The sequence below is a fragment of the Myotis nattereri genome, assembly GCF_964212035.1.
Source record: "Myotis nattereri genome assembly, chromosome: 12".
NCBI lineage: Eukaryota > Metazoa > Chordata > Mammalia > Chiroptera > Vespertilionidae > Myotis > Myotis nattereri.
Window position 1 is genome coordinate 16,737,809 of NC_138087.1, and position 22,859 is coordinate 16,760,667.

A 22,859-nucleotide genomic window follows, 5' to 3' on the forward strand; every position below is an offset into this window, starting at 1 on the left:
CGTCACAACCCCTGGGACTGAGGGATCTCTCGATCTCAAAGAGCTCAGTCTCTCTGTGCGAAGGGTTAGTGGCAGACGTGTAGGCATAATAACCTGATCCAAAAAGTAGGAGAAAACTCAGAATAGCATAGTGTCACCCAGGCTAAAAGAGCAGTTCATTTTGAGAAAGAATGGAGTGTGGTTCTCTGAGCCTCCCGCAGCCATCACCTCACAGTTCTGCCTTCACTAACAGGTTCCACAGTCTTCCTCAAGGTCATATTCCTCAGAGCTTCTGCTGCTGGATGCGGAATGCTGATAGGCTAATACAGTCTAAGGTTTAATAAAAGGCAATGGAGCAGCAGGGGAGTCTTCCCAGGGGGCATTTTCACTTAAAGGACCTATCTAGAGATAGGGAAGCCTATTAGGACAAATGAATTATGCCCCATGACACAAATATGGGCTAAATATCTTAAGACAGAGGAGCTCTCTGATCCTCTTCTGAAATAATTCTCGATCCTATCCGCTCTACCAACCTTGAGACTTGGAGAGAGTTGTCAGCTCATGCGAAGAGGTTGGGTTGCTTGACCCTATGTTGTTCTCTGCAAAAATGTCCACCTGGTAAGGTGTTTGGGGTTCTAGGCCCTTGAGCTGATAGCGGGTGATGGTGACATTCTTGATCTTCACATCGATGTGCTGGTCTTCATTCTTGCCCCGAACCTTGTAACGGATGATAATAGAAGAAATAGAATAGCCGTCCACGACTGTCCAAGAAATCATGGCTGAAGAGTCTGTGATGTTGGAAATCTTGATGTTTTCGGGTTGAGGAGGGAGAACTAGAAATTTAAAAAATAAAAATAATAATATTATTTCACTTAAATACCATCTCTTAGATTTAGTTAATGTCAGCTCATAAACTGAGAATGGCTAAGAGGTGTTTTCTCAGAAGTTAAGTCCAAACAATTGGTAGTGGACACCATGCAGATTTGATGGAGTAACACAACATGGGAAAATAACAACACATATATCGCATGTTCATCGTCCTTACACTAAATGAAGGCCTTGGAAATTCTGTTAATCCAAAATTCTATATTATACTGTTCTTGATTCTGGGGAGAATGGAAAGATTACGAGACCTGGCATTTATATAGGCTCTTCAACATAGTCACTCATTTTATCTTCACAACATTCTTACCACAAGTGTTGAGGCCCAGAGAGGTTAAGTGACTTGGCGAAGGTCACACAGCTATTAAGGAGAATAAATAGAATTGAACTCCTGGCAATCTGATGCCATAGTCTATAACCAGCCACTGTCCCGTAGGACCCGTCCTTGCCCTAATGCATTTAGGGAGCAGTAGCAGGTCAGTGTACACATAAGACAATGTATTAAGCACTTTGTAAACAAACTGCAATCGAGATGTGGGGGAAAGAGATAGACTGTTCCATTAGGGTCCTGGGAGGATGAGAGAGAGACTCTGAGGTTTTCCAGATGTGAAGATGACATGCAGAGTCCTTCCTGCAGGCCCCCTCCAGCTCCTTTCAGACAAAGACAAGCACAGGCCAGAAGGGAACTCTGACTCTTCAAAGCCTGAAACTCTCTGACTCAAGGAAAGAAGGTCTTGCCCTTGATATGAACTGTGCCTTCCCTTTGTTCGGCTGTTTACAAGGTGCTTCCGTGTGCATGCGCTCCCTTGACCCTAAAACCACACAGGCAGGTAGGTAACTGTAGGGCGCGGCTATAGGGTTAAGCCTCGGACTGACCTGACCTGTTGGCAAAGCCACAAACAAGTCCCAGCTTAGAGGGCACAGTCCTCTTAGCATAATTAGGCTTGACCTTATGATGCTCCCTAGATCCTTCCTAGGTAGCTAATGGGCTGTGGGAGGTGCAGCAAGTGCTGCCAAAACAAGTGAAGCTCACAAGAACATTGTAACTGTGGTGACCACTACCTTGTTTACCTCTGGCTACAAAATAAAGGCTCAGCTTGCCTCTGGGTCTCTCTCTGTGGCCTCAGCCAGGCACAGGAGATCCCCTAGACACAGCTTATTCTCTTTGTCTTTTCTTGATCCTTCGCCACCCTCGCTCAGGCTTGTGGAACCGTTGCCTGAGCTGGCTCGGCACAGGTAACCAGTGCTGAGATTTTAATTATCCCAATTTTAGCAGCAAGAGAACTGAGACTTCAAAATATAAGGGACGTATACTGGTCCTAGTATGCAAGTAGTAGAGCCAGGCCATTTCACTCCATATAAAAGTTATGGTTTATAAGCAAACGAGAACCTTCAAGAAGTGTTTTGATGTACATCTTTTCTATTTTGTATCCTCAGAGATTTTATCCTTTCCAAATTTCCTCTCTCCCTGATGTTGATTCCTCATGTCATACTCTTAAGTAACTGTGGCATTTTATGAGAATTGGGTGGTAGATTTTGAGCCTTCCAAATCTGATTGTCATTTTCTATGTCTAACAGGTGGTAAATTATTCAAGATCACAATTAATTAATCAGCAATATGTCTTAACTTCCTTTGCATCCGGTACCAAGCTTTTTGTAAATCTTTGCAAAAATGTAAAATAACCTTCCTCCCACAAGGGATGACAGAGTAGTAGGAATATTAACATTTTCAGATTACTATGACCACATATTTAGTATTTGTATTAGTTGTGCCTCAAAAAAAAAATCAAGTTCTTAAACCAGCGGTATTCTAAGTCTGTCACCAAAAGAAGCAGTACCTTGAAAACACCTGCTGGAAGAATAATGACTATATTTTGGTGCCAATTAAAAGTCATAAATAAATTTGCATGATGCCTGAGAGAAGTCTTGGGCTCACTTAGTGAACCTCTGATTAAGATTCAGTGAGTCTGAGCCCAGTAATCTACATTTTAGCAGATTTCCCAGTGACTATAAAGTAGATTCTGAAACACTTTAGGATAAATACTTATAAGTATTTATAATTTCACTTATAAGTGGAATCTAAAGAAAAAAATAAATGAAAAAAATAGAAACAGAATCATAGATACAGAGAATAAACTGATGGTTGCCAGATGGGAGGAGGTTGGGGAGATTGGGTGAAAAAGGTGAAGGGATTAAGAAGTACAAATCAATAATTACAAAATAGTTATGGGGATGTAAAATACAGCATAGGAAATACTAGTATAGTCAACATTTGGTAATAATTATGTATGGTGTCAGATGGGTACTAGACTTACTGGGAGGGATCACTCTATAAATTATGTAAATGTCTAACCACTATGCAATACACCTGAAACTAATATAATGTTTAATGCCAACTCGAATGTAAAATTTAAAATAAAATAAGATACTTTAGGAAAGGCTAACCAGATTATGAACAATTTAGAAGTTGCTGAGGAAAATTCTCCAATAACCAATCTTGCTTTGAAGCAGTGGGTTGCCCATCCAAAGAGACAAATCAGTAGCATGGTTTAGCAAAGTAAATAAAGAAAACATAGAAACGCTCATTAGAATCCTAAAGGCCCTGAGTTTTGAGCTGTAGAAGCCTGGTCCACTTACTTTCCCTCCTCTGAGTGTCAGATTCCCTGTCTGTTAAATGTGATGACAATTCCTATTCTAATTTCCTCATAAAGTCATGAAAGTGTTAAGTGATATACTCTACATACATATACAGGGACACATTACACACATTTGTTATTTTTCCCATATGTGTGGGGCCATATGCCACATCTAATTCATTTCACTCCTTTCATATGGTCCAGATGGAATTGCTAGGGTGAGCACCAACATAAACTTTAAATTAGAAACATTAATTTGGCTTCTGAACAACCTATATGCAACATCAGCCAATGACAACATAGCATATTAACAAATATATCAGATAAGACTGAAACGTTCTCATCCATATCCTCCTTGCCCTAATTTCCTGACCCTGTAGGGACCGGCTCCTACCCTGCCAATGTCAGCATCTCCAGCAACAGCATAATCCCTACCCTCACCCCTATCAAATTCCACACAAGGCAAGTCCTCTTTCAGGGATTACTAGCTAGTTTTTATTTCATTCTATAAATACGATAATTACAATGCGATTTGATAGTATATAATTCTAACTAGGGTAAAATTTACACAGAATAGTGAACGAACATCTAAGACAATGTTGAAAAAGGAAATAATGATTCACCCTACAATTATCAAAACATTTAATAAATCCATAGTAATTTAAACAGGTGGAAACGGTACAGGAACAAACACACAGGTCAGCGGAAGAGAGAACCGAGTGCCCAGAAACAGAAGCAAAACCAGTGTGAGAACTGGGTGTCAGAGACAGAAAGCATCACAAGTCACTAGTGGGACTGTTCAATACATGGCATTGGGACCACCGGCTTGCCATATGTGAATAAATACGATTGAAATTTAAAAAATTAAAATACTTACACTCTATCCCCAAATAACATCCCTATATCATAAAGACCTAAATGTGAAAAAAAACAACAACACTACAACTACTGGAAAAAACATAGAGACTATATTTACCTTGGTGTAGGGAATAATTTCAAAACCAAAAAGTACAAACCACAAAGGCAACTATGGACAGGTCAGATTACATGTAAACTGTGTGCAGCGTAAAAAACACCACAAACAAGGTGAACATAAATAGATTAGGAGACTATATTTTCAATGTATGTAACAAGATTAGTATCCAAATTATATAAACAACTTTAACAAATTAGTAAAAGAAGATAACAAGCCCATGGGCAAAGTTGTTGATATATCAACAAATATATCAAACAAGAGGAAACCTAAATGGCTCCAAAATGCCCAATTTTAATGTAAACTATTATGCAGAAGTTAAAAAAGCATAAGTCAGATCTAAGCAAATGAACATGGACAGGTAAAATAATGTTTATTCAAAAGAGCAAGATAAAGAATAATATGTAGGCCTATGTATGTTATGGATATATAGAATGTATTAAAATCCTACAACATTGAGCCAAAACCGGTTTGGCTCAGTGGATAGAGAGTCGGCTTGCGGACTGAAAGGTCCCAGGTTTGATTCTGGTCAAGGGCATGTACCTTGGTTGTGGGCACATCCCCAGGAGGAGGTGTGCAGGAGGCAGCTGATCGATGTTTCTCTCTCATCGGTGTTTCTAACTCTCTATCTCTCTCCCTTCCTCTTTGTAAAAAATCAATAAAATATATTTAAAAAAAATCCTACAACATTGAGAGGAAGGTACATAACAAACACATAATCTTGTTGTCTCTGGGGAGAGGAGAATAGAATTAGAGTAGGGATGATGGTCAAAGGGGATTTGGTATATCTGTCTTTTGTTATTAGTTTCACAAATCAACAAAAAAGCTGAAAGCAAACATGACTAAATATTATCAATTGTTACTTGTGGGTGGTAGGGATGTATTTGTTGTATTATTCTCTGCACTGCAGTGTCATTTTTAAATTTCACAGAATTTGTAAAAAATTATGGAGACTCCCTGAACACTGACAAAACCGTTGAGCTGCCCACACCACTGATACAAGAGAAGCACTGAGCCAGGTGCCAGACCTGTTACTGAGGAGCAGAGGCCCTCGCAGGAGAGGCCTCGGACATCCTGACTGAAGTGGTCGCTACTGTGGCCAAGAAATATCTGACCGCTCAAGGCCCCCAATGCACAGACATCGTTCTAAAGCCCTGAATTACAACAGATCTCTCTGCTTAATGATGAAAAAGCTTCCAATGCCACAAAGAAACCCAAGAAGTTGCAACTCATTTTTAAATGACCAATCTGAAATTAAGAAAAGCCTAATTTGCACGATATTTTGAAAGAAAACTCATGTTCTTACTTTCAAATTATATATATATATATATTGTAGCTCTTAAGAATTATTTGTTAAGAATATTTGTCAAGCAGAGTTATTTAACTTTTATGATTAGGGAAAACCCATCTATAATTAATCACCATCTATGTACATATAGATACATGATGGTCCTGAAAGCTGTCCTATGGCAGATTTAATGAGCTTTAGAAAATCTTATTCATGGTATTAATTTATTCAACAAATCATTCCATTCCAAGGAAAGGTAAATTTTAGCACAGTCCTGCCTGAATTACTGCAAATCCATTTACATGGAGATGTCTTATTTGTTTCAGGATACTGATTAGCCTCCATTCACAACTAACTGGCTTTTATGGTTTCTAAGAAACATCAGGAAGTGAGGGTTGCTAAGTGATCAAAAGTCATTCAAGCCGGGCCAGTGTGGCTCAGTGGTTGAGCATTGACCTATGAACCAGGAGGTCATGGTTTGATTTCCAGTCAGGGCATATGCCCAGATTGTGGGCTCAATCCCCAGTGTGGGGCGTGCAGGAGGTGGCCAATCAATGATTCCCTCATCTCTCTCTTCCTCTCCCTTCCTCCCTGAAATCAATAAAAAATACATATTTTTAAAAAAGTCAATCGGGACGACTGGGGCAGCAGGAGTCACTTACTGTCACTAAGGGTCCAAGCGGTGAGGTCTTCACTCCATTCCCCCTGGGCCTTGGTATTGACTCTGGCTCGCACTATGTACTGCTCCCTGGGGTGTAGATTGTTAAGTAACACAGACGTCAAGTTGCCTGGCACTTTAATATTCTGCTGATCACTATTCATCTGCACAGACCTCCTCTCAACTTCCACATAAAAGTCATCTTCTGAGTTTGGAGATATTGGTTGCCAGGTCAAATTTAGAGTGGTCTGACTTTTCGGTAGGAGACTGAGGCCGCTTGGAGGAGGGAGACCTGGGGGAAACCACAAAGATCATTATTTTTATACAGGGTACAGGTTACCAACAGCCCAAGGGGCAGCTGGACAGAATAACCTTGGCTCCTCGAATAATATACTACAATTTCACAAGCTGCCACATAAACACAAGCTAGCAGCCATGCAATACTATTTTCCTACCAAAATAGAAAACCTTGAAAAAATTCTAATAGTAGATTGGGTAATTGTAATACAGGACTACAACCCATTTGGAGAACAATTTGGGAATATTTTCAAGAGCCCTAGAAATTACACATACTTTGGCCCTATAATAACGACTCCCAGGGATTTACCCTAAAGAAGTAATCCAGCCCTGGCCAGCTAGCTCAGTTGGTTAGAGCACCGTCCCAATATACCCAATTGATGTCTGTTTGTCTCTCTCTCTCTCTCTCTCCCCCTCCCTCCCTCCCTCCCCCCCCCAAAAAAATCAATAAATTTTAAAAAAGAATCCAAAGGAAGATGAAACCTATGTGCATGAAGATGTTCATTATAACATTATTTATAATAGCAAAATATTAAAAGAAATCTAAATGCTTAAAACAGGAAAATGCTTTAATAAATTATGAAAATCCATCCAATGGATTAAAATAGATAACTGGGAAAAGTATGAAAACCCAATAAAAATATTTATAATACATGAGAAAAAAGTCTCATTGTGCCCTAACTGGTTTGGCTCAGTGGACAGAGTGTCGGCCTACGGACTGAAAGGTCCAAGGTTCGATTCCGGTCAAGGGCATGTACCTTGGTTGCGGGCACATCCCCAGTAGGGGGTGTGCAGGAGGCAGCTGGTCAATGTTTCTCTCTCATCGATGTTTCTAACTCTCTATCCCTCTCCCTCTCTGTAAAAAATCAATAAAATATATATTTTTTAAAAAGTCTATTGCAACTTTGAAAAAGCCATGTCTGCAACTGGTGATAGATAGGAAGGAAACTGCTAAACATGAAAACAGTGGATTTGCCAAGTTTGTGGGTTTGTAGGTGAGTATTTCTCTTACCATTTTGAGCAACAGACTTTAAAGCAATTTGAGGATTACTATACTTCCTCTCAGCAGGGAGCATTTCAGACATAGCAGCTGTGGTGGCAGGGCCAGGCTAGCCCTGCTCTGATCACACAAAGGCAAGGGCTCCCAGCACATGCTGCCCAGCCATGACCACCCACAAGAACCTGGGCCACCACCAGAGAGGCGAGAGAATGGAAACAGCGTGGGTTTTGAAATCAAAGAGACAAGAGCATGCCACTTTAGTCTTGTGACCTTGGGAAAACTGACACCCTCTCCAAGTTCACATGTAACCCAAAATGAAAATACCCATCTTCGCCGAAACCGGTTTGGCTCAGTGGATAGAGCGTCGGCCTGCGGACTGAAGGGTCCCGGGTTCGATTCCGGTCAAGGGCATGTACCTGGGTTGCGGGCATATCCCCACTGGGGGATGTGCAGGAGGCAGCTGATCGATGTTTCTCTCTCATCGATGTTTCAAACTCTCTATCTCTCTCCCTTCCTCTCTGTAAAAAATCAATAAAATATATAAAAAAAAAAAAGAAAGAAAATACCCATCTTCCAGACTCGGGAGGAATAAATGAGAAAATGGATTGAAAATGCTTAGAATGCGCTAGATGCTCCATCATCATGACCTCCTTCTCTCCCTTCCTCCCCACCCCGTTCCTTCTTAAAATGTCTTATCATGTGTCAGTGGAAAGAAGAGGAATCTGTGTGTTTTCAGTTAACAATACTAAATTGATTTTTAAGTTTCCGATATAAATTATTTTCAAAACATAGAATAGAGATCCTCTAATTCATGTATTTATTATTGTCCCGAAGGGGGCAAAAACTGGTTCTTAGGGTGTGATAAAATCTTAGATATTACCATGGTTTATGAAGGGCCACGTTACACTACAAACAGATTTACTGTATTAAAATTCATGGCAGGGCCTGGCCGAGGTGGCTCGGTGGTTGAGTGTCAACCTATGAACCAGGAGGTCACGATTCAATTCCCACTCAGGGCACATGCCTGGGTTGCAGGCTCCATCCCCAGTAGGGAGCTTGCAGGAGGTAGCTGATCAATGATTCTCTTTCATCATTGATGTTTCTATCTCTCTCTCCCTCTCTCTTCCTCTCTGAAATCAATAAGGATATATTTTTAAAAAAACATTTTAAAAATTTATGGCAGGGGAGACGTTGGGACATAATAGTCATTTTTCCTAAGAACAAAAAATATCTAAAATCTCCTTCGGGGGGGCAATAATTTAAAAATTAAAAGTAAAAGGCTGAGAAACACTGCTCTGTTGGTTAGAAGTGAGAGGGAAGGTCTGTCTCCCGTCACTGGGAGAGCGGCTCTCACCATCAGCTCTGGCTGCTCTCAGACTAGAGAGAACCAGCAAGCAGGGCCTGCAGCTTGCCTGACACCATGCAACATTCTTACTGGCCCTTTCTCTACAAACTCTGCAACTTGGGAGGGGAGAGGAGATTACGCCAACTCCTTGTGCTCATCTTGAAAGCTTAAGTTCCAAAATAAGCCCCCCAGAGTGGTTAGACGGACCTACAATCACCAAGCAGACAGGAGCTTGATGCTTGGAGACACCTGTACACCTTCTAAGCCTGTGCCTGGTACAGAGGAGTAACTCGTGAAATGGCCATTCCCCCTTTCCTTTCCTTCAGGGGCATGGCTTACCCTTCACCCCTCCCTACTTGTCCTCTGTACCACGTGTTCCATCAATCCATCAACACAATCACAAATTGTGCAGCTGCCAGATGAATTAAAAAACAAGCATCAGCAAAATTCAAATGATGGGAACAGAGCCTTCAAAAATTCCCTGCCCGCCTACCCTTGAAAACTACTTTGAAATATTCCAAGAAACCTCTGAGTCCATCCTGGCTGGAACATATTCCGAAGGCTGAGTCATGTCAACCTGAGTATATGCCAGGGAGCCCTTTGATCACAGAGGTCCCTTTGTCATCTAACTTGAAGAGTTTCTGCTGTTACCTTCTTGTGTTCACTGCCTGGTGGGTTCCCAGGAAACCATGTCTTACGTGTGCAAAGCGCCAGAGGAGCTCTGGAGCCCTGTTTGGCTCTTTCAAGATGCTGCTGGTCAAATGGAAACGAGGTGGGGTGTGTGGAGTGGGGGGTCTCTGTTAGGGCTGCACAACCCTGCAAGAGAACTACAAGTTCCTCCTAGTTTCTCACTAAATCGCTCTCTATCCTCCTGCCTTTAGCAAATGGACTAAAAGTAGGCAACTTTATCAAATGGGATAAAGAAATGGTGCCTTGAGCTCCTAGGTAAAAACAACAATAATAATTGGAGAAACAAAAACAGTAGATCTGAAAATCCAGTGTGGTGCTGCATCAGGTACATCACCATGGGCAAGTTATTAACCACTCTGAGACTCTACTTTTCACTGACCAGGAGATAGGCACAGATGGTTCTGCACCGTGACCACTGGAAAAGAGCTTTTCAAGGGGTCACTCCAGCATTTCAGAGGAGGACTCCTGGGTAGCAGAAAGCTGGAGCCCCAGTTAGCCTCAAGGAAACCTCTGACATGTAAGGGCTTCAATTAACACAACATAAGGCCAACAGGTAGTGATTAACGTTGGTTAATCAAGAAATACTGCACCCTGGTTGAGTAGCTCAGTTGGTTAGAGTGTCCTCCTGATGCACCAAGGTTGTGGGTTTGATCCCCAGTCGGGGCACATACCAGAATCAACCAATGAATGCACAAATAAAGAGAACAATAAATCTCTCCCCCCCCCCCTTCTCTTTCTCTCAACAATAAAGAGAAATATTGCTGCATGAATTACTTATCAGGGGTGGGGAACCTTTTTTCTGTTAATGGCCATTTGGATATTTATAACATCATTCATGAGACATGCACAATTATCAGCTTAAAAATTAGCCTGCTATATTTGGTCAAACATTTAATTAACTCACCCTTAATGCCTTGGCAGGGCCAGACCAAATGATTTCTCGGGTCTTACACGGCCCCTGGGCCAGATGTTCCCCACCCCTGACTTAGATCGCATGGCCCCAGGACCAGCACCACTTGCACACTTTCCAGAAGAGCAAACTCTTGAGCTGCACTCCCCATCCCAAACCCTTGAATCGGAAACTCTGGGGTGGGGCCCAGAGATCCGTGTTCGTGAGCTCTGGGGGTGATTCTGATGGGAGTCAGAACCACTGATTTAGAAACAGGGAGGTGTAGGCTCTAAGAAACAGCTTCCGGAGGTAAAAGCAGCTGCCCATCGGAAGCAGGACCAGGAGGTGGGGGTGGGGGGGTGGGGTCTGCTGTTCTTTAGATAAAAGCCTTTTATTTGATTTGATGTTTTAACTGTGTGCCTGCATTACTTTGAAAAAATTAAATTTTCTCAAAAGTAAACAAACTTGATTTCTGAAGCATGTATGTGGCAGGAGCCTGGCCGGGGCCCTGAAGATGGAAACAGGAAACCGTTGGTAGGACTCAGCAGCCAGGGCCCCCTCAGCTGCTGCTAAGTACATTGCAACTCCTGAGGGAGGTCTCGCCTTCCTGAAGGCTCATCTGCTTCCTTCTGGGCCCCGTGGCTTGCCACCGGCCCCCTCCCCCAGGGGGACAGAGCAGCGAGCAGCCCAAATAAAGGGCCGGTTTGGCTCCGAGTTGCTACCCTTCCTGTCACTTTCCCACCCATTCAAAAGCGAACTCCTTCCACCTCCATCCCCACCCACCCACTCACCCACCACCACCCTTCCTGGTCTTCCTTCCTCCTTCCCCTTCCTCCCCCTCCCTCCCGGCTGGTGCATAAACGCGGTTTGCTCCAACTGACCGATGGAAGCGGTGGTGAACCGTCGCACGGGTCCAGGATGGCCTTCCCCGCCCTCTCCGCGCCGGACCAGCTGCACGCAGAGCTCGTATTCTGTCCGAGGTTTCAGAGAGCTGAGTGTAACAATCTCACTTGTCACTGAGGAGAGGGAAAGTGCAGGAAACTTAGGTTGGCATCCTTTTACGTTCTCTCACCTGGCAGGTTGCGACTGGGATGGGAACTACTGTTTGGCCTTTAAAAGCACAATGTCTTAGTGAAATGGAGGGGCAGTTCCATCTTCAGGGCCTCACCATTCCTAATATAAGGGACATACGGCTTCTCAAAGGAAAACTCCAGGTTGCAGTGTGTGTACAGTAATAGAGGTATCTCTGCGCCGCGTAATCATTTCCGCTCTAGTCTTTTCCTGTGTAGAGTAAAATTCTAAAATCACACCAATCTTCAACTCTATGGAATACCAATCCGATTTAGGGGAGAAAACCTCAATTTAGAATAACATAAAGAACTTAATTTCGACTGTTTTCCAGTACAGGCAAGCTTCCAGAGGAGAAATCTCAGGGTTTGCTCACAATGACTGGAGGTGGCTTGGCCCACATCATTACAAAGGAAGGGTCTGGGTGCCCAGATCCATTCACAAGTGTGCGGGCTGCTTGCTCCTGAGCAGTGGGCTTTGGCCAGCCTCCTTCTCCACAGACCCTGCGAAGGGAGATCTTGCCTCGCCAGACGATGAATTTCCAGCCAGTAAGGAAAAAGTGGGCTGTGCCTAAGAGTCCTTAGAAGACCATGTTTTGGATGTCTACTTGTAAAAAGAGACGATGAATTTTTACCACCATGCTTTTAATAAGATCTAGGCATCGGTGCTGGAAATAGCCACCCCACAATTCAGCCTTACGTTGCTCAGATATTGAATTTGAGCTGAGTCTACAATAGAACGTGAAGAGTTCAGTACTAATCCCATGACTTTATTCAGCAAACCCAGATCACCTAGTAGCACTAACCCCTGCCCCTCCTTTTCTTCTCCTTTTTTGTAACTTCCTTGCCCTTTCCAGAAGGCGCAGGCACCCGTGTGGGGTGGGTGCCGGTGGAGGGTGTGTGCTGCCTGCAGCACGACCCCCCCCCCCCAGCTTTCTCTGCAGGATGGCACAATGAAAGCAGCGGCGCCAATAGACAGTGCTCAGCTTCCTTTTCAAAAATGGTGATTATACATCGTCATGCAACAAACAGAACTCTAATGTGTGCTTCAAAAGAAATTTAACTAATTCATTAACAGTGTTTTTATGAACTTTTGACATTTGATCACACTTTGTGGAATTATTTTTTCTTTCAGGGAGTTGGGGGAGGAGCATGTACTTTGTGCCCCACCCCACCCCCCCCCACCCCCCCCCCCACCCCCCGCTGCCTTTCAGTCTGCCACAAGGTAAACTTTTCAGGCCCAAATTCCTCTCACAATCTCTGTGCTTTCGGAGCCTGCAGGACAGGGCAAGACTCAAATGAGAACAAGAACAAACAACTTAATATAGCAGCAACAATCACCCTCGAATTTAAGCAGATTCGGTCTCTTTGTCTTTTCAGTAAACCCTGGAATTTCCTGTTATCAAATTTATGGCATAAACATGGATCTTTCACCATGACCAACCCAGACAGAGTAACTAAAAACAGGGCTGGAGAGCCAGAGAAGCCTGAAAAAGAAACACGGATATAGACAGTCACTCCCGATGCAATCTGTTCCGTGTTCCATAGCACACCCCGACTTTCAGAAAGTTGACCCCGAATTCAGAGGGCCCCGCACTCTATCCTGAAAACTCTGAAACTAAACCCTCTGCTACAGCCAGCACCAAGGGGAAGAGGGCTGAGCCAGGAGAGGGGCTTCGGTGTTGGGGGAGAGTTTTCCTTCCTGGTACATCTCCAGCGGGAACCTTCCTCTACAAACCTTACCTTGAATGTGGCGCCAAGCCTCATAATGATTGACAGGTTTGTAGAGAAGCTTCTTGAATGTGATTGGTCCATCCCCAAAGTAAGGCTCAGAGCTGATGTTGATGACAGCACAGTTATGTCCGATGTCAATCACGTTGGGGGCATTCAGGGGCTTTGGAAGAACTAAACACAAATTCAGCAATCAGATTAGTTCTTAGATTTGGGGTTTTATCGTTATTCTTAGGTGGGGGAGAGGGTGAGTGCCTTTACATTTCCAACAACACCCTCTCAGAGCTCTCTGCTCAGATGCCATGAAATCAACTGCTCTGTGATCTCCCCACTTAGCTATTGCCTCTCCAACCCCTTATCTACAAAGCACCTTCTTAAAATATGACAACTCCTCTGCTCAAGACCCTTCAATGGATTCCCATTACATCTAGAATAAAGCCTAAAATGTGTACCATGACCTGCCAGGCCTGGCACGAATGAGTCCCTGCCTCCTCTCCAGCCTCCTCTTCTCCTCACCCAATACCCTCCAGTCCCACGGACTAACGTTCAGTTCACCCAACTAACAAAGCAGCAGCAAGCTCCTTTTCATCGTTTTCGGGAAGGAATGCTCCACCTCCCACTCTTCTCCAGTTAACTCTTACCCATTATTCAACTCTGACCTCCAAAGTGACTTCTTCACAAAGGCTATCCTAGGCTTTCACAGAACTTCTACTTTTGCTTCATTATAATTTTCAGGACTTACTATTCTTGGTGATTTTGTGTGATTATTTGATGTCGATCTTCCCACTAGACCAGTGATGGCAAACCTATGACATGCGAACTCATGTTTTTGGTTGATTTTTTTTTGTTAAATGGCATTTAAATATATAAAATAAATATCAAAACATAAGTCTTTGTTTTACTATGGTTGCAAATATCAAAAAATTTCTATATGTGACACGGCACCAGAGTTAAGTTAGGGTTTTTCAAAATGCTGCCACACCAAGCTCAAAAGGTTCGCCATCACTGCACTAGACTATGTATCTTCTCTCTCTTTTGTCGGGGGAGGGGTTTCTGAAAACAACACAATCATTGTCTAACAGTTCTGAAGGTCAGAAGTCAGACAGGGGTCTCACGGGGCTAACGCCAAGGTGTTAGCAGGACTGTGTTCTTTCTGGAGGCTCTACAGGAGAATTTTTCCTTATTCTTTCCAACGTTTAGAAACTACCTACATTCCTCTTCTCCCGGCCCCTTCCTCCAGCTTCAAAGTCAGCAGGTTGCATCTCTCTGACCCTCCCTGTATTGTAATATATCTTTCTGACTAGAGCCAGGAAAAGTTCTTTGCTTTTAAGGACTCATGTGATTAGAGTGGATCCATCTGGATAACCCAGCATAATCTCCCCATCTCTCAAAGATCATGTATTCTCAGTGGGGACAATAGCACCCCACCAAGGAGGTGAAAATTCTTGGGATAAACTATTACAATGGCTTGTGGCCTTGTGAAGAGCCACAGTACTTAAACAGATAGGCAGTACATCTGTGATGTTAATTAACATTTTATAGTGATGGGCGTAGAGTTTTGGGAAACAATTTCTAAGAGGACTCCGTAATGAATAATGATTTTTAAAAAAGTTGTAAAACACTGCAGTAGACTCTAAACAGACCATGTAGGTTTGTTCACCAGGGGCTGAATCACTGTTTGTCAACTGAATTTCCAGTGAGTTCTGTAGCTCTGTTAGCCTGACCTTCTTAGAAATGCACAATTGTTGTTTTATTTTCTCCACAAGAGTGTGTATTATATAATGTAGACTCTTTAAGATTTCAGGGGACATTACAATGTTCAATAACTTTATCTCTCGGTCTTAATGTTTTGACTCACCATCTGTAAAAATGACCTTCAAGTCTTTGATCAATATCATTTTATCAGGGAATCCTACCCCATTTTAGATGAGTCACCTTTCCGGCCTGGCCCCAGCATTCTTTGGCCCCATTTCGGCTTTAATCTTCTCCATGGCACTTAGCATCTCAGCAAACTAGACATTTTACTTATTTATTTGTTCATTGTTTATATCTCTCTATGGGAATGAAAGCTCCGTAATGAGAGGGCTTTCCCCGCCCCCCTTGTATTATTGCTATATTCCCAGCCTAGAACATATAGTCCTTTGCCAATGCTATTGGCTGACTAAATAAAGACTGAGGAGTAGGTTGCCTAAGGTCAGGATAATAAAGCAGCAAGAAGCCTAACTGAACAGGATGCCCTGCCAAGGTGGCTATGCCAGTGTTAAGTCCGGTAAGTCAGAATACACATTTTCTTACATCAGTTTCTGAAGAGAGCACTCTGAAAAGAGTGAGTAAATTCATTCACTAAGTCATACTTCCCTCGTATGATCACATAGGACCACCTGTTTGTTTAAATCATCGAAATGCATGTTAATATAGTTATTAGTGCCAGTCTCTTGTAAAAGAGATAACTCTACAAGGGTAAGAAAATTACTCCAAAAGCTTCCTTTTAGTAATTTATCATTTTGTTTTTTGTCTTCTAATCATTCTTACAGATATATACATATTGTAAAGTGCAAAAATCTTAAGTGTATTTAGCTCAAGGACTTTACCTATGTATACACCCTTGTAACCACTACCCAGACTGAGATAGAGAATATTTCCAGCCCCCCTCCCCGCCCCCGCCCCCGAAAAGCACCAAGCACCTTATGTCCCTTCCCAGCCGATAGGGAACTGCCATCCTAACTTCTGTGAGTATAGATTAGTTATGCCTGTTCTTTAACTTTAGGAGAATAGAATCGTAAGCATGTGCTTTCTTTTGCCCATTATTATGTCTCATCCATAATGTGGCAGGATTTTTTTTATTATTGTTTAGTTTTCCACTGTTATGAATGAACTGCATTCCCCCCAAATTCATATATTGAGGTCTTAAACCCCAGCACCTCAGAATGTAACTGTGTTTAGAGATAAGTCTTTAAGAAGGTAATTAAGAGAAAATGAGGTTATTAGGGTAGTTCCTAATCCAATATGACTATTGTCCTCATAAAAACATTAAATGAGGATGCACACACATGCATAGGGAAGCTACAAGCCTAAGGGAGAGGCCTCGGAAGGAACCAACTCTGCTGGCACCTGGATCTTGGACTTCCAGGCTCCAGAACTGTGAGGAAATCAATTTTTGTCTTTTAAGGCTCCAGTCGATGGTCCTTTGTTACAGCAGCCCTAGCAAAGGAATACACATGAATGCTCCACAACCTACTTATCCCTTCCAACGTGATGGCATTTGGGTTAATTTTGGTTTGGGGCTATTCTGAATAAAACTGCTTGGAACGTTCTTGCAGATGTCTGTTTTGAACATATGCACACATGTCTTTTGAGCATATACCTTGGAGTAAAATGGCCAGGTCACAGGGTAAGTGTAGGATTAGCTTTAGCACATAGTGCCAGTTTGCCAGAGTCGTCGTACCCATTTGTCCTCTGGTAATAAAGCCTAGTATCTTTTTCTACAAATACTCCGGTTAAAGACACTGACAACTTTACCCAACGGCTGTTCCCATTTTATGGAAGTCCATCAACATGGCAGTGACGAGGCACCAGTGACTTGGAACTAGAGATGCGTCCTTGCACTGACGTCATGTGCTATGTCTCTCATTAAAATAAGATTCGCCTGAATCTTAGCAATGTGGTTTGTTTTTTTAATCATTCTTATTTTTATTTTCCCTGGATAACAAACATGACAAGAAGCTTAAACAATGATATAATTTGCCTTGTTTGTATATTGTTTTCTTTCTTCCAAGAACATGTCTGACGTAGACATTGTTTTGACAATGTGATTACTCCAAGTAAATCAGATTTGGGATTTGTCCAGTAATCCAAAAAATACTGAGAATTCTGAGGTGGTTTACATGGATTCTCTGGGCAGAGAATCCAAATCTATGAGGCTCTGTTTATGGTATTGCCTTTTAACAATAAAAGATTATGTTTACATTCATTTCATTTATAGAAATTACCTCTCGGTTCTCCCAAAGATTCCTAATCAAGTAATGGAGTGAGTCAAATAGAAATCAACTTTGGTCATCTTGCTTCCTCGTCTGTAATTCAAGAGACTCAGAAAGCAAAATGGTGAAGGGTTTGGAATCAGGAAACCCAGATTCAAAGTTAAGATTCATTGCTTAGCAGACGTACTATCTTAGACAAGTTAGCTAAATCTCTGAGCCTGGTTCCTGGCTGGTAATGTGGGGATAACAATATCTAGTGCATAAGTTTCTTATAAAGATTAAATAAGATGAAGCAGGTGGTGAAACAGTTATCTCACTACCTTTCCAAGAATATATACTAAGAGTGTTGGGTACTTTTGTCTAAATGGACTCATAAGTAACTTCCATATTTAAGACTCCTTGTTGTATCCATGTATACCAGCCAACCTACCTGGGATTTGCCATCACTTTATTTCTTCTCGTCAAGCTACAACTGTACATACACCCCCATAGATTAATTTGCATTTTGAAAGGCAAATTTGTAGCAGAAGAAATACAACGCTGAATATGTGAAAAAAAAAATCATTCATGTTCATTCAGTAGCATAATTCTCAAAAATTTCCAAGTAATCTTTACACTAATGAGTAGGAAGTCAGAAGTCACAACAATGATGAAGCTTTTGATTAAATATAAACATGACCAGACACTTTGTACCAGACACAATCCCGAGTGTTTTATATATCTAGTAAACCTTCGCAATAAGCCAGAAATGTAGGTAAACTAAGCTTCATTCACACACACACAAAAAGAAGACTGGGAGAGGCTAATTCATTTTCCCAGGGGCACACACACAGTGACTAGATAATAGGGACAAAAATCAATGCCTGGGCTACGTGACCCCGAAGGTCATATACTCAACCCTTCCTTTCCATTTTCCTGCACATAAAAACAAAACAAAACTGTAAAGAGTTAGTATCCTGGGAAAGATCCAAAAAGACATTTTAGCGGTCAGATAACATTCCTATCTGGAAGCAACACCCAGCGAAACATAAACAAAGCTTCAAGGATACAAGCTCTTCCCCTGGACGCGGAGCTTAGCTTACCTTTCACAGAAATGTTGAAAGGCTTTTCCACCATCCCGGCCACGGTGTTCACACTGCAGACCCAGACTCCCGAGTCAGGGGGCAGCAGCCGGTGGATGGTGAAGGTGGCCACTGACAGGTGACCCGTGTGGTTAAAGTCTTTTGGCTGGAAAGGTCAAATACAAGAAAAATAAATAAATAAATAAAAAATCAAAGCTTCCAGGGAGGCGTAAACACAAAGGTTCATAACACTGACCCCGTCTCATTGTTTAATAAGAAGTTTTCTAGGAGAGATTAAGAAGTTCAATGCAAGGCTTGTATAATCACTGGCCCGTTTCCAACGCTATTGTAGTAGCCCCAAGAGTTTATATTGGATTGACGCCCTCACAGATCCTGCTGGTTGTATTTGTGTGTTTGGGCGTGTGGGGTAAATAGTTACAAGCAAGCGGTCTAATTCCTCTTACATTGCTTCTGGCAACACTTGCTGCTTTCTGGTCCAATACAGAGATGGCAGGGTGAGAGGATACCATGGCTTCCCAAAGGGTGTGAGGGCTGTCAAGTGTGGTCTTGTGGGAAAAGCCAGGGCTCTGAGTCCACATACTGGCTCTGCCACTTGTGCCCAGTTCCTTGGTTATTAAACTTCACCCACCCAGTTCCCACTTCTGCAGAAAGGGACAGGTGATGCTCAGTTAGAAGGCGGATCGTCTGGTTGGCCCTCACTAGGTAGTAGCTGTTGCTCCCATGACCTTGTGGAAAGGCCAACCAGAGCTGGGAAGCTGTCCATTGGCTTCTACTACCTAACGGGTTGTTTGAGTGGGATCAGGAGCATCTGGCGTGTGGACATTGGCAATGGCGTGTTCTGTGCGCGTACATAGCCACGTCCCTGAGAGGTCACTGCCTTCCTGGTAAGTTATTTTCAGTCATCTTTGAGAGACATAAAAGATCACTGTTTCTTAAAAAATTAGCTAAGAAAATACACCAACATCCTGGGGATCATTTGTGACACAGGGAAATTTGGGATGTTGGGAGAGAAAGGGGAAAGGTATGGAAAAAGTAGCTTGGTCCTTTCCAGCAAAGAAGAACAGCTGCCATAGCACCGTAGCCAGCGGTGAGCACCATCAGTGAGGGGAGATGGAAGGGCAGGGAGGCCCGAGGAATGCCTCCCGACCTCAGGGATTCTGTGGATCCTGGCTTCTGAACCACAGATGTGGGAACAGGTCTGTCCGGAGTCAAAGTTAACAGCATCCTAGCCTGGGGGATGCAAGCCCTAAGTGGAATCCAGCCTTGGGCGGGGTGACTACTACACTGAAAGTATCTAGTGATGTCAGGAGGGCAGATTAAGAATAACTCTTGGAGAACCAAGATGGCGGCATAGGTTAACGCCGGAGTTTGCTGCTTTGAACAACTACTTCAAAAGTGAAACTAAAAGACAGAACGGACATCACCCAGAACCACTGGAACGCTGGCTGAATGGAAGTGCTACAACTAGGAGGAAAGAGAAACGCATACGGACACTCAGAGGAGGCGCAGTGCTGAAGTCAAATTCTGAGGTGCGGAGTGCGCGGAGCGGGCTGGCGGCGGAGGGCGCGGTTGGCGTTTTCAATCGGGAGGGAGTCGCAGACTCTGAGCTCCAGATCCGGCAAGTCTTTAGGGACCCAGACTCAAACGGGAGAAGCGGGACTGCCTGGCTTCGGTCAGAGTGAGTGCAGCTTTCTCTCCGAGCTTTGCAGCGGGTGCTGGGACTCAGAGAGGCAGAGCCCCTGGGGACAGGACTGAGAGCCGCCATCACTGCTCTCTCCGGCCCACCCTATTGATCCTGTGCGACCTGCCTCGCCCAAGCCCTGCACAGAGGCATTTGCCAGATAGCCTCAGGCAAAGGCTAGATTAGCACCTCCCTAGAGGACAGAAGTTCTCTCACTGCTGACACAGCTGATTCTCATAGCCACTTGGCCTGGAGGTCAAACCCTCCCTGGAATTAGCTACAAGATTTAACTATAAGACTGCGCACAAAGACCACTAGGGGGTGCACCAAGAAAGCATAACAAAATGCGGAGACAAAGAAACAGGACAAAATTGTCAATGGAAGATCTAGAGTTCAGAACCACACTTTTAAGGTCTCTCAAGAACTGTTTAGAAGCCGCCGATAAACTTAATGAGATCTACAAGAAAACTAATGAGACCCTCGATGTTATATTGGGGAATCAACTAGAAATTAAGCATACACTGACTGAAATAAAGAATATTATACAGACTCCCGACAGCAGAACAGAGGAGCGCAAGAATCAAGTCAATGATTTGAAATGCGAGGAAGCAAAAAACACCCAACCGGAAAAGCAAAATGAAAAAAGAATCCAAAAATGCGAGGATAGTGTAAGGAGCCTCTGGGACAGCTTCAGGCGTACCAACATCAGAATTATAGGGGTGCCAGAAGATGAGAGAGAGCAAGATATTAAAAACCTATTTGAAGAAATAATGACAGAAAACTTCCCTCACCTGGTGAAAGAAATGGACTTACAGGTCCAAGAAGCGCGGAGAACCCCAAACAAAAGGAATCCAAAGAGGACCACACCAAGACACATCATCATTAAAATGCCAAGAGCAAAAGATAAAGAGAGAATCTTAAAAACAGCAAGAGAAAGAAACTCAGTTACCTACAAGGGAATACCCATACGACTGTCAGCTGATTTCTCAACAGAAACTTTGCAGGCCAGAAGGGAGTGGCAAGAAATATTCAAAGTGATGAATACCAAGAACCTACAACCAAGATTACTTTATCCAGCAAAGCTATCATTCAGAATTGAAGGTCAGATAAAGAGCTTCACAGATAAGGAAAAGCTAAAGGAGTTCATCACCACCAAATCAGGATTATATGAAATGCTGAAAGGTATCCTTTAAGAAGAGGAAGAGGAAGAAAAAGGTAAAGATACAAATTATGAACAACAAATATGCATCTATCAACAAGTGAATCTAAGAATCAAGTGAATAAATAATCCGATGAACAGAATGAACTGGTGATTATAATAGAATGAGGGACATAGAAAGGGAATGGACTGACTATTCTTGGGGGAGAAAGGGGTGTCGGAGATGCGGGAAGAGACTGGACAAAAATCGTGCACCTATGGATGAGGACAGTGGGTGGGGAGTGATTGCGGATGGTGGGGCGGGAACTGGGAGGAGGGGAGTTATGGGGGGAAAAAAGAGGAACAAATGTAATAATCTGAACAATAAAGATTTAATTAAAAAAAAAAAAAAAAAAAAAAAGAATAACTCTTATGTCCTAACTGGTTTGGCTCAGTGGATAGAGCGTCAGCCTGCAGACTGAAAGATCCCAGGTATACGTTGGCTGCGGGCACATCCCCAGGAGGCAGCTGATCGATGTGTCTCTCTCATCGATGTTTCTAACTCTCTATCCCTCTCCCTTCCTCTCTGTAAAAATTCAATAAAATATTTTTTAAAAAAGAATAACTCTTACATGGAGCACTGTCCCGTCTGGCTTCACCAGGGTCATTTCTTCATTAGCAGGCAGTGGCCAGCCAGACGCTTTGCAGATGGGGTTAAATTTACCACTGTTTACTTCTATGTCATCTGGCAAGTCCTCTATCTTTGGGGTCATCCTTGGCCTGCCTGGATAAGAAAACAGCACTGTGAAATCCAATCTTTAACACGACGGCAATAGTAGTAATAAAAGTAGCTTCCATTTAGCAGGTCACACCCAGGAAAGAACTTTCCAAATATTATATTTTTTTTCTCATAACATAAAAACTTGTGAGGTGGGTCCTATTGTGGTGCTCACTTTATAGATGATGAGTGGGAGGCTCAGAGCCCAGATTCAAACTCAGATCTTGATGATCCAGAGCCCACACTGTTCACCATAATGCTGGGCTACCTCAGTGCACCAGTGATATACATCCCCTGCCCTTACTTTTCAGCCTCTTTCTTGCTATTTAAGAGAATTTTTGTAAGAACAAAAAACTAGTTCTTCCATTCAGCAAACAACTGCATGATTCTGCTGATCAACACCAGGAACATTGGTTTGGATATGTGAGAGATGTCTCATTGACTGGGAAGTCTGCAAGTGGCAGGTAATTAATAATAGGCAGATTTTGCCCTAGCCAATTTGGCTCAGTGGATAGAGTGTCAGCCTGCAGACCAAAGGGTCATGGATTCGATTCCATTCAAGGGCACGTACCTCGATTGCACGTCCCGGCGCATGCAGGAGGCAACCAATTAATGTGCCTTTCTCTCTATATTCCCCTCTCTCTCCCACTCTCTCTAAAAATCAATGGAAAAATATCCTCGGATGAGGATTAAAAATATAAATAAAATAATAGGCAGAGTTATATGCAAGAAGTAAAGCAACATATAACCCTCCCCAGATCAAAGTAT

The 22,859-nt window shown here is 42.9% G+C and overlaps 1 protein-coding gene across 2 annotated transcripts in view; it reads right to left on the bottom strand.

Annotated features, from left to right (window-relative positions):
• The window catches only part of TEK (TEK receptor tyrosine kinase), a 109,313-nt gene that overhangs the window by 19,583 nt on the left and 66,871 nt on the right, over positions 1 to 22,859 (bottom strand). For both annotated transcript variants that reach the window (XM_081103018.1, XM_081103017.1), the window contains exons 8-13: positions 21,946 to 22,097; positions 18,495 to 18,639; positions 13,448 to 13,609; positions 11,519 to 11,653; positions 6,421 to 6,708; positions 513 to 812 (exon numbers count right to left, since the gene is read on the bottom strand). In XM_081103018.1, the coding sequence (XP_080959144.1) occupies positions 513 to 812; positions 6,421 to 6,708; positions 11,519 to 11,653; positions 13,448 to 13,609; positions 18,495 to 18,639; positions 21,946 to 22,097 (1,182 nt within the window). The remainder of the gene's footprint in view (positions 1 to 512; positions 813 to 6,420; positions 6,709 to 11,518; positions 11,654 to 13,447; positions 13,610 to 18,494; positions 18,640 to 21,945; positions 22,098 to 22,859) is intronic.